This window comes from Rhinatrema bivittatum, chromosome 2, assembly GCF_901001135.1.
Source record: "Rhinatrema bivittatum chromosome 2, aRhiBiv1.1, whole genome shotgun sequence".
NCBI lineage: Eukaryota > Metazoa > Chordata > Amphibia > Gymnophiona > Rhinatrematidae > Rhinatrema > Rhinatrema bivittatum.
In genome coordinates this window covers 358,127,665-358,140,689 of record NC_042616.1, presented here as the reverse complement: position 1 = coordinate 358,140,689, position 13,025 = coordinate 358,127,665, and the positions used below count along the sequence as shown (strand labels likewise).

At 40.3% G+C, this 13,025-nt stretch overlaps 1 protein-coding gene across 1 annotated transcript in view; it reads left to right on the top strand.

Annotated features, from left to right (window-relative positions):
• The window catches only part of TERT (telomerase reverse transcriptase), a 273,000-nt gene that overhangs the window by 25,404 nt on the left and 234,571 nt on the right, over positions 1–13,025 (top strand). The window contains exons 3-4 of the mRNA XM_029589929.1: positions 307–502; positions 10,931–11,120. Of these exons, the coding sequence (XP_029445789.1) occupies positions 307–502; positions 10,931–11,120 (386 nt within the window). The remainder of the gene's footprint in view (positions 1–306; positions 503–10,930; positions 11,121–13,025) is intronic.

Sequence of the window (13,025 nt, the reverse complement as noted above, 5' to 3'; positions counted from 1 at the left end):
AATACTGATCCCTAAATCATCTCAGCATCATTATTATATTTTTTTATTGTAAAATAATTTTAGTGCTCACATATTCTCATAAAAAGTGTAATGCTTGATTATTCACAATTTAATATCTGTTCATTCCATGTGAATTATTAAATTTATTAGGTAAGGTTTAAGAAATGATGAATTAAGATTAGATTTATGTGGGCCAGTGAAACAATCTTTAAATATTGTCATTGCTTGATAAGTTTAACATTATTTTGAATTTTGGAATTTATTTGTATAGTCTTATAATACTAGTTCGATGCTTTCACGTTTTAGGCAATCACTTTGTCCCAGCCTCTGAGCACCAGTTGCAGGAAGGAATCCTTGCCAAGTTCCTCTATTGGCTGATGAACACATATGTTGTCCAACTACTCAGGTCATTTTTCTATATCACAGAGACGATGTACCAGAAGAACATGCTCTTCTTCTACAGAAAGTCTGTTTGGAGCAAGATACAAAAAATTGGACTTAGGTAATGATTATGATTGTGTAATTTTTATTTTGGCAAATTTGGGTAAATCAGAAAAGCTATCAGTGCATGGAAAGAATGGCAAAAATGTAGGTTTTTCATGCTGATGAAAGTTTATTTGAACTTTCATTTGCTTTGCAAAATGTGGGGCGGATTTTCAGACTCCGCGAATAGGCCTACTTTTGTTTGCGCTCCAGGCGCAAACAAAAGTACGCTGGATTTTAGTAGATACGCGCGGAGCCGCGCGTATCTGCTAAAAACCTGGATCGGTGCGCGCAAGGCTATCGATTTTGTATAGCCGGCGCGCGCCGAGCCGCGCAGCCTACCCCCGTTCCCTCCAAGGCCGCTCCGAAATCGGAGCGGCCTTGGAGGGAATCCTCTAACGCCCTCCCCTCACCTTCCCCTCCCTTCCTCTACCTAACCCACCCGCCCGGCCCTGTCTACACCCCCCCTTACCTTTCTCCGGGGATTTACGCCTCCCGGAGGGAGAAGTAAATCCCCGCGCGTGAGTGGGCCTCCTGCGCGCCGGGCCGCGACCTGAGGGCGGGTACGGAGGGCGCGGCCACGCCCCCGGACCGCCCCGGGCCATAGCCACGTCCCCGTACCCGCCCCCAAAATGCTGCCGACACGCCCCCGAAACGCCGCGACGACCGGGCCCGCCCCCCGACACGCCCCCGACACGCCCCCCTCGGAGAACCCCGGGACTTACGCGAGTCCCGGGGCTCTGCGCGCGCCGGTAGGCCTATGTAAAATAGGCTCACCGGCGCGCAGGGCCCTGCTCGCCTTAATCCGCCCGGTTTTGGGCGGATTTAGGCGAGCAGGGCTCTGAAAATCCGCCCCTGTGTAAGGTGTACAGAAAATTTTATTTAACTTAATAATTTGTCTTCATAGACATCAAATTGGCTTATTTAAAATTGAAAACACCAACCATCGTCTCACCATCCACAACCCACCACTTACATAAGATCCACCAGCCAACTACCCCCTACCCAACTAATTCGTTTACCCCTGTTATTGCACCATACTAAAAAATCCAGCCTACTTATTGCGCACAGAAATAGTTACACTGGCCAGAGCCATCCCAAGCCAAATATTTTTGCAGCATGAGAAAAAATGCTGTGTGAATATTTTCAGATGCTTAGTAATGTCAGGAATTCTACAGAATTGAAGCCAGTATTTCTGTGTAAAGTAACATGGTTATTCTGTAATAGTGTAAATAGATTGAGTTATGGAATTCTACTAAATATGTTGGCACGTTTTAAGCACGGAGCATATAAAACTCAGGCTTGATGTTAGAGGAACTCTTGTAAGCTATAATCATATTCGTAGCATAAAGCAATCTGAATTGTATGAGTAAATGAGTTATTTTCTAGGTGTCGCAGAATGAAAAATTAGTGGATAAAGATGCACATGGTGACTGAATACATGACGCTCTTCTGTTTGCTCAACAGCAGTATCTTTCCTTTTTAGCCAAAAGCTTCAGATTCTGTAATCCTTGCTTGGTGAAATGAGTTGCTCTTTGAAGAAAAGCAGTATTTATTTTATTTAACATTACTTAACAGCTTCTCCTGTTTAAAGTGGGGCTATCCAAAGCAGTGTACAATAAAACAGATGACACATAGAACCAAAACTTAAAGCCACTACAGTATCAATGCTGACAGTTCCTTATATATAACCCCCTAAAGACCATAACTTGAAATCCTGCAATCCCAACTTATAAATATCATCAAAACTGCTATTTAAAGAGCCAACTGTTGACCACCTTATGAAAAGAAAGGTGACATCAGAATGTAAAGAAACTAATAGGAAGCATATTTCATAGGGTTGGTGCTATAACGGAAAATACTTTGGCCTGTAATCGTGCACACATCTCACAGCTGGGTGGTGGCATCATGACTGCGCCAAACCTGACATCTTTCTAGGAATTTCTTCAGCTCCTTTGGGTCTGGGATAGGGGAGGATTCTGCAGTAGTTCTTCCAAACCATGTACTCTGCGTACCTTAGTCTGTTTTTCTGCTGTTACTGTTAGACATGTTATTTCTCTTCAGAGCAGCCTGCTGACATTTTTAGTGATTTTGATTTGTTCTGCTTTTCTCAAACATGCTTTTTTTCTTTCTTATTAGTTTCTGGTTAAACTTAATGGTTTTTAAAATGTATTTCTATTGATATGCAGGCTGAATTAGCCATTACACGTAGAGTGATACCATCTGGTGGCACCAAACAGATTTCTCTCCAAGCTTGTAGAGCTTTTAGCTCTTCTGAGCATGTGTGGGAGTTGCTTTGTGAGCCTCCTCAGTCATTTTTTGTCCGCACTGAAGCATGACTGGGAAAAAAGGTTAGTTTCCCCCTCTTGAACCGGGGTCTGCTGAGTCGGGGGCTGGTGTGCTGTGCACAGAGCCCTGGGATGGCTCAGAGAAAACCAGTTTCAACCTAATTATAGCATGCTATATGGCACTACCCTTGAGGGTCTAGATTGCTCCTCAGGGGACTCAAAAGAAGTGCTGAGCACCATCCAGGTGTTCCCAGCAATTAGCATGGAGGCCAAAAGAAAGGTGAGGCATCCCGGAGGAGACCCATACATTTTTGCCTACTATGTATTAATTTGTTTTTGTATTGTCAAGTTATCAAAGTCTCATATCTTGTTTATAAGCTGAAGTCTAGACTCTAATCATGTGTGAGCTGTTACTGGAAAGAATCTACTGTGCAGGACCCGGACTGATTACCTGGACTGAAATTAAACCTTATTCTAATTGTGATTTACCTCTTCAGTTTATCTACAGTGCATAAGTCAGGAACTGTTATGTTATCCTCTTTTCTAATAAAACCACTACTGAGAGAGAGTTCCTGTGTGAATTTGTTGCAGAAGTCTTCAGCCTGACAAGCATGATGTCTGTGTCTCTCTCTATTTTTTTTCTTCAAATTTCTTCTTTCTGGCAAAAACTTGTTTCTGCATTGCCTCGTTTTTGTAGCCACGCATTACCATTCAGTGCTGCAAAAAAAAAAAAAAATTACTGAAGCGGGTTACCTATAAAAAATAAAATGGGTCAGAAGAAAATCTAAGCATTGCTGCTCGCTTTTCCGCCCTGATCCTGCCAATACTGTGGGACCCTTCAGATTAGCCAAGTGTTTTGCTGCAGTGCCACTGCCATGAAATCCGGCCCCTTCTTAGCTAAACCGCCGGTTCTCCAAGCACTAGACAATTGCTGCCAGGAAGCCCCTAACTGCCGCAATGTGTCTTTCCTTTTCCAGGTAGGGGATGTGTGTTTGCTCCTGTTAAATCGAACATTTTGCAAAGCATTAGACATAAGACTGTGCCCCTAGAATGCCGGTTTTTTAACTGCATGAAAAGCACAAAGATAGAACAACGCCGGTGGTTCCGGGGTTTGGAATATTCTTTTCATTTATTCATTTGATCTAGGAATTCTTGGGCTTTAGCTGGGGTCTCAAAGTAGTGCGTCTTCTCTGCATGCCAGATCCGTAGTCGAGCTGGATAGAGCAGCGAGAATTTTAATACCTCTGGCATGCAGGTCTGTATAATGGGTGTGTAGCCCCTGCGAGCCTCTGAAACAGCCGCTGAGAAATCTTGAAAGATTCGTAGATGGTTCCCATTGTATAACATCTCAGGCTTAGAGCGCAAAGCTCGCCATATCTCTGCTTTGTGGGCTGAGTTCATAAATTTGGCTATAATAGGTCTCGGTCAGTTAGCAGTATCTTTTTTAGCTCCGAGTCGCTGTGCTCGTTCCACCACCAGTTTCCCTTGTAAATGTGGAAGCTCTAATGTTGTGGGAAGCCATTCCTCCAAGAATGCACATGCTGATCTTTCCTCTACTCCCTCCGGAAAACCCAGAAAACAGATTGTCTCTGCATGGTCTATTTTCGAGCTCATCAGTTTTATTTTGGAGCTCTGTTATTTTTTTTTTGTCCCAGTCAGCCATTTTATTTTCGCTAGCTGTGGCATCATCCTCTAACAGAGAGACACGTTGCTCGACGTGGTCTAATCGGGGATTTAGTTCATTCAAAGTTTCTCTTACCCTCCCCTGAGTTGTGATGTGCGCTAGTTTCTCATCCAGGGCTTCCCGAATCGCTTCCTTAGTGTCAGGTATTGTGAGCACCGGAGGTGAGAGAGAGGGTTCACCGTCCCCTGTGGCCGCCATTTTGGGGTCAGGCGCTCTGGGTTTTTCCCTCTCTCTTTTCCCACCTTTCGTTGTTATAGTCGGCGAAATTCTATTCATATAGTTAACAATGGTCATACGCTTCGTCCACCGTTATCTCCAATATGTAGTTTTGATGTGAAACGTGCTGTGATGGGTCATGATGTGGGGATCAGGCCCTGGAGCCAGAAAGAAACACGTCGTCCTGGCTCACCACATCACGTGATCTCCAAGCTATATGTATTTATTCAAAAGGGATTTGAAACATGGTGGGCAAAAATTGTTTTCTTTAGATTGTTCTGTGCTAATATTAATTACTTGGTTTTTGTCTCGTGTGTGATGTGATCTATAAACAAAAATTTTAAAACAAAATATATACTGCTGTAAATAATAATACTCCATTTCTTCCCATAAAATATATTTCATTTAATGAAAATATTCATCTGCCATTTTGTACTGGTCTTTTGATGAATATTACAATTTAATTTATTCACCATTCATGCAATTTTTCACTTTTTTTTCACAATTTGAACCATGCCTTCCACTGTGTCACTCTAGTTCTCAGAGTGCTGTATCAAAGGGGATTTGTCTCTATGACCCATGTCCTCTGATGGCCCCTTTCAGCACTGTGCTCAAAGTGCATAGGTAATGCCTCTTACCTCCTCAGCTGGGCTGTTTGGTCACAGGCTCCTATGACATACCACCCGGCACTATGCTGCATCCAGTGATCCTAATAGAAGCAAGATTGCAGCTCCTAAGCCTTATATAGGCCCTGCATCTGGAATTTCCTGTGGCACTGACTGGTATCATCACTGCCTGAATATAAGGAAGCTCATTGCGCCTCAGCAACAGGTCCTTTCATGGATTCCTCTGCCTAGGTATTGCCTTTGCTTCTGATCCTGACTCTTGTTTTTACTTGTCTGCCTGTCCATTCCTGCTTCCACTCCATTCATTGCTTGTTTACCACATTGTTCCACCCCCAACTCCTCATCTGTCCTGGTTTCTGCTTGCCCAGCATCTAAATGCCTTTGGACTTCTTATTGCTGACCCAGCCTGGCCCTTTGACACTGCTTTGCTTGCTGCCTGCCCTAATCTCTGTTTGTCTAGTCTCTGTATGAACTGACCTCTATCTGCCTCATGCTTTTCTTGACCGTAGCCTGCCATATATCAGCCACCACCTGTCAGGGCCTAGTCCATGCTTGCACACACTAGGTTGTGCCAACCCAACAATGGTTCAAGAGCTCACCTTCCTGCAGCGTGACAGCACAGAACCCTCAAGATGGCATGAGCTGAGTATGAGTGGACTCACCTTTTGAGCTTTCACACTAAAGGTCAAGGCATTCTTTGTCAAATTCTTGCCTCCTGCAGTCAGCACTGCTCCATGGCTCCTCTTCTTCAACAGCCTCAACACCAGTTTGGTGGAAACACTTACTTTTGAGCACAAGATAGGCCTGAAGCTTCTACTTGCAGGACCTGATGTCCCTTGGTGACATCATTGCACAGTTGCTGCAGTCTGTGATGATATGGTTCTCACACAGACAATTATAACGTGTATAGATCCATGAGGAACATCTGACTTCAGTCCAGGCACTACATGAAGCAGCTGGTGTTCCTCTCAGGCATTCCAGACAAAAATACCAGAAGCATAATCAAAATAAGAAAGGACTGTGTTGAAAAAGAGAGCCAAGAGAAAACAGGAGGCACTGATGCAAAGACTACAGGGAGCTGCAAATATATGGGCTCAACTTGGGAATAATGAAAAATAAGCAAGTTTACTTACTGTAAACAGTGTTTTCCATATATAGCAGGATGAATTAGCCATTACATGTGGGGTAACAACATTCAGCAGCACCAAATGGACTTTTCTCCCAAGTTTGTATAGCATGTGCTAGAGTTCCCACATAGGTGTTGCCTCATGGGCCTCCTCAGTCAGCATCAGACCTGAATCTAGCTATGTAGGTCGACTCCCCAGAGAGGTGGTCAGGTATTCCATGGTTAATTCATCCTATCTACAGAAAACACCACTTATGGCAAGCAAACTTGCTTTTTCCAGTCTATAAGCAGGCCAAATTAGCCATTACATGTGGGAAGTCCTGAGCTAAGAGTTACAGTGGAGCAATTACTTAAATAAACAGTACACTACAGCACAGATTATACAAATCTGCTTGTCCAAATCTGTCTTTTGAGATGTTATCAAGACAGTAATGGAATGAAAACCACATTGCAGCTTTGCAAATACCTTTGATGGGTACTTCTCACAGATGAGCAACAGAAGCCACAGCTCATACCTAATGAGCTTTATTTGAGTTTGTAGCCTGCAATCCTGCTAGCTTGTAGCAGTGATGGATGCAGTAAGCTAGCCAATTGGATAAAGTTTGTTTAGCAACCACTACTCTGACATAGCAGGGTCATTTGAGATGAAGGGCTGGTTGGTCTGACAATGAGGCCGAGTACATCTCTTATAGTATGCCATTTGTAGTCCAGAATATGGAGGGCTCTCTCTCCCCCTCGTGCGCATGAGACCTATTTATTTTATTTTATATTATATACCGGTATTCTGGTACAATCATACCAGTTTACAACAAAATAAAATACTACAATGTAAAAAACAACATAACATGCAAAAAAACACATCAATATCAAATTATAAAAGACATCAATGATAAAAATCAACAACACCAATAAACATTTCAAATAAAAACCATATCATGGTTTTAAAAATAAGTAATTGATGAGGTTTCATAAAATTTACTTTAAACTGGGATGATGTAACTTATATCCTTTAAGTCGGCTTTGTATTATTCTCTCTCTTCTCCAAACACTTGTTTAAAAAGCCATGTTTTAAGATTTTTTTTTTTTTTTAAAGGGCTGGAAGCTAGTTTCTAATTTTAACTCCATTAGTAAAGAGTTCCATATTTTAGGCCCAGCCAGAGGTAGAGCTCTCTCTCACTTTATTCAATCATGCAATTTTTAGAGATGGAATGGTTAGAAGCCCTTTGTTCCCTGACCGAAGGTTTCACTTTGGAATATGTATATGTAATGACGCATTTAACCACTCAATATTCTCATTATTTAGGGATTTGTAAATTAAACATAGTACTTTAAAATGAACTCTATATGTAATGAGCAGCTAGTGCAATTCTTTTAGTATCTGGGTAATATGGTCATATTTTTTTTATCTCAATCTAGGGAAGAAGGAGGTAATACTAAAGACTGAATGATATGGAAAACAGACTACTTTCGATAGAAGCTTTAAGTGTGTTTGGAGGACCACCCTATTGTGATAGAACTGCATATTTTATTTATTTATTTAACGTTTTTAATATACCGATAACCGTTTGCACATCGTATCGGTGTACATTTAACTCCAAACATGGTAGGCAGAGCCTTTACATAGAACAGTAACTATAACAATGAAAGTTGCAAGGCATTACAAGAGCAAAGGTACTGGGAAAGAGAGCGAAAACAATAATTATAATAGTTGAGAAATAATGTACAGTATATTTACAAGAGAGCATATTTACAAGAGAATCAAAACAGTCATCTGGACAAATGCATATACTGAGATTAGTGGATGGGAGCCTGGATTTTGATAACTTCTCGCTAACTGTGATGAGGAAAATCAAGAACTTCAAAGAAGTGAACTCTAGTGGTTCAAAAGGAAGCTTCATCCATAGGGAGAGGACCACTTGGAAATCCCATGGAACAGGAGGCTTCTGTATCAGGGGCTTGATGTGCCAGAGTCCTTTCATAAAACGAGATATGAGCAGATGAGTTATTAGTTTGCTGTCCAACAAAAGTGTGATATGCCAAGATGGTGCACAGATGGACTCTCATTGAGGAAGTGGCAGGGCCCAAGTCAGCAAGGTGAAGCAAGTATTTTTAATAGTTGAAGAGGCCATCATTTTGTTGGCACCAGAAAGAGAATGTTTTCCGTTTGAAGGCAGTAGCCACATCCTCTGTTTTGCCCACTCTTGCGCTCTGCAAAGAGGGCTTACTGGTGCTATCCACTATTTTGCTTACCATCGGTTTGTTTTTCTTTGTGCATTTGCTGCCATCAACACTGCAAATGGCCCCAGAGTTGTAAAAGGAAGAATTCCCCACTAGGCTTTTGGTATAAATCATAAGCAGCAATTTTCAGATTAAAGGTCCAATGTGGGGGCCCCCGAGCTGCTAAGGAGCACATCCTCATGTTCTCGCCACATCACATGACCCTCGAGTATCTAACTTTTAAAGTATTCTCGTTAACAATGAACTTGGTATCTATTAATCTAGAGGCTGCTCTTATACCAAAAATTATTTTTAATTTTATTATTAAAAGCTATGCTAGTCCTAATCTAAATCAGTGTTGCACAACAAGTGGTGTCATGGCACTGCCTTCAAACCTGAACAGCTGTGCCATGGAAAAGTTGTCAATATCTGATTCTCCGATCCAGGTAAGCACCTGTGCTCTTTTCTCAGCATCACGCAGCAAGACACACCAGCATTGACTCTTAAATGTGAAAGAGCTTTCTCCGAACATGTATAATCATGCATGCCTCTTTTTCCTAGCTACAGCATGAGTCCCAGAGTGTGGTAATTTAATGGCAGCATGTAGGGGGCATGGATAGCTGAGCCCTGCTTTGTGCAATACATGCATTGCACAGAGCACTTTCTTATCTTCTCCATCTTGAGTTGCCTCCTTTGAGTCTTTCCAGCCTCTGTCTTATCCCCTGGCTGAGTGAGATGGGAGCAGCATGCAGTGAGCACTGGATGTGACTCATTCTAAGTGTTGTGAGGAGCTTTGCAGCCACATGCAACAGGCAAGGTTACTAACCAACTCAACTGCCTGGACTTCGCAGACATATCCATCTGCATTTGTACAGAGAGAGCTGGTCCATTATGATGAGCTCCTATGTGTGTCTCTGCACCCTCTTTCCCTTTGTTTCAAAATTTGGAAGGGGGCTTTTACTGCTTCCATAGTTTTTCTTTTCGTCATATAAATTCTCTCCAAGTGTCCACTGCCTTTCCATGGAGACTGGTATGCCACATAATATTTTTGTTAATGTGCCTTGAGCTTGAAAAAGTTGGGAAATGCAGATCTAAATGGCTGGCAGTTGTAGATTTACTTAAGACCTTAGATATTTGTGTTGCTCTTTATTTTCATAACTTGCTACACCCACTATATCAGTTTTGTAAAAGGTCCACCTTGTAGCTTAGAAAAGTAATTTATTAGGTTAAGTTTGATCAGGTATGAACTTCTCATTCCTTATACTGCCTAAAGCTGGGAATATTGGAGTCAGCCAGTAAAAGGAATGAAAACTAAGGAGAGTTAGAAATAATGTCCCTCTGAGTCAGTTTTCAGGTTTGCAAGAATCTTTCAATTTGTGGAAAGCTGCTCATAACCTGGCAAATCAAATACAAGATTGTAACATTGGTTCACAAGCTTTTAAATAACAGCCGTGAACTTTCAATCCTCCAGATTTGTACTCCTCCCTGTTTACTCTGCTCCGCTAATAAATTCCTGCATGAAGCTCCATCTTTTCAGCTTATCCCCTTGGATGAAGTCTGGGAGCATGCCTTTTCGTAGCAGGACCATTCTTGTGCAGTGCTCTACCAGAAACTTAGAAGTCTAATATGTATACCTGTTTTTACAAAGGCGACCAAAACTCGTTCTTAAAGAAGCCTATGGTGAAGCCAGTCCCATCCAGCCTCTTTGTTAGCTTAGAGTGGAGTTTTATTATTCCAACTCTCTGGGTTTGCGGCTTGAGTGCAGTCTTTTTTGGTGTGCTAATGTGAATGTTTTATTAGATCTGTCTTTAGGTTTATTTTTTGTTGAGTCCCCAGTCTTGTGCTATTTTATTTTTTATGTTAGTGTTTTCTGTTTTTTGTTGTCTGTTTTTATCTATTTTATATTCTTAAAGTATTTATTATATTTTTTTTGTAATCTGCTGTGAATTTTAGATATTTGCAGAATATAAATTGCTGGAATATATTTGATAATTGCACAGAAAAAGGAGTGATATTGCAATTGTGAACTTTTTTCTCATAGCAAGACTGACAACATATATTATGGACTGCTTTGTCTGTTTCCTAATCCTACAGAGGAAGAGCATCAGACTACCTTCATCTCTTGCATTAATCACTCCTCAACAAATCCTGCCAAGAAATTGTACTGTTAGCTTTCACTTAGCAGTAACTTCAAAAACCTGCCTTCTCTTTCAGTCGCTTTCGCTTTGATTTCACCTTCTTTGTTTTGTAGTAAAAAATAAATGTAAAACTTAACATCTGTTTGTTTTAGAAAGCACTTTGCCAAGGCAAAGCTTCGCATGATATCTGCAAAGGAGGTAGAAGCAATCCAGGGACAGAAAAGTATTCCTGTAACTTCTAGGCTCCGGTTCATCCCCAAACAAGATGGGTTACGTCCAATAGTGAAAACTAATTCTTCTGTAGGAGCAAAAAATTACAGCAAAGAAAGTCAAGAAAAGAAGGTTGGTATTTTTTTTTTTTTCCCTGAACTAATGTTACTGAATTTCTCTTGAACTAATATAACATATATAATAGTTGGAGTCTTGGGGGTTTATGTGGCTTCAGAAGTTCATTTATTACAATTTTTGGATAATTTTTATGTTGTCCTACTGAATGCTATCACAATCTGTAAGGAATCCAGCTTTCCATTACTAATGTGGTTACTGATATCTTGCACTACATATAAGAAAAAATGAAATTAATTTAAAATATTTGCCATTGGTTTTTAGTTTAGTATTTATTTATATTCTGCTTTTTAGCACTTCAAAGCGGATTACATTCAGGTACTGTAATTGAAATATGACTTGAGAAACTGGAAGAATGGTCAAGGATTTAGAAAATGAACCTCATTGCTGAGAAGTATAACATCATTATTTTGGGATGCAAAAATGAATTATCCACATGTCTTATCTACAAGCTTGTTTATACCTTCAAAAAATCTAGTAAATTTGTAAGATAAGACTACGTTTGCTAAAGCCATGACAGTTCTTTTCGTTTTAAGTCATACTTATATGGCCAGTAATTTTTATTTATCAAATTCATATACTGTAAATCAACATTGCTAGGCAGTTTACATAGCAAAAACATACACAATCATCAATAAAAACATTAAACAATTAAAAACATAAATACATCAAATACAATATAATAAATAACTATGCAATATGACTGACTAAAACAATAACACTTTCATAATCTTCTACCATTTCACTCATCACTGGATCCAGACTCACAGGTCTCTAGTTTCCCAGAACAGTTTTTAAAAATTGGCATTATGTTGGCTAGTCTTCAGTTATTATGACTATTTTTAAATGATAGGTTATAGATTACAAGTATACTAGTAATAGGTTTGCAATTTAATATTTGTGTTCTTTCAGGATTGGTACAGATGTTATCTGTCCTGGTGATTTGTTACTCTGTAGTTTGCCAATTTGATTTATTACATGCTCCAGTATCAGATTTGTTTTAGTTGCTCAAAATCATCACTATGAAAGACATTTTCCAGTATGGGTATGTTCCTTACAACCTTATCAGTAAAATTGAGGCAAATAATTCATTCAGTTTTTCTGTTATTTCCTTGTCTTCCTTGAGCATCCCTTTTGTTTAGCAGTCCAACTAACTCCCTCACAGGCTTTTTGCTTTGAGTGTACTTGGAAAAAAATATTAGTTTTTATCTCTATGGCAAGCTTCTTCTCAAATTCTCTTTTGGCTTGTTTTTCATTTAATTTGCCAGTACTTATGCTGTTGCCTGTTTTTTCTTCATTTGGGTCTACTCTCATTACAAAAACTATAATTCCATAGGTGTTCCAAGTGTCTTTTTTGCAGAGTTTTCTGGTTGGCACCACAAGAGTGCATATAAATATAATATGCATGTTGTGATATTTTTGCCTCAGAAGATGTACTTGTGAACATTTATCATATAAAATCTGTTATTAAAGCATCATTTAATTGTGTCTCTGTAAAGGGTGTGTGTGTGTTGAGGGGTGGGGGGTGGCGTATATGCAAGGTTGAAGGTTTGCCTAAGGTACCTCATACCCTTTCCTATCCATGGGTTCTGGGGTGGGGGTGGGGGGGCATGTCAGTTTTTAAAAATATAGATTGCAGAACGGAGCTGGGCTTTATTTGATGGGCCTGGGACTGACACTGAATGAATCGGGGGGAACACAGTAATTTTTCACACAGTGCAGCAAAAATGTTAGCACTGGCCCTTTGTGAATGTAGCTCAGTGTTACTCTTTTTTGCCTTTATTTGTTCACCATAATGATGAACTACAACTCTTCTTTTCCTCTTACTTTTATTACTTTTCTTGCATAAAGATTTGTTGCCTTTGTTATAGCTCATTTTGATTTGGCCCAGAGTTGTTACAC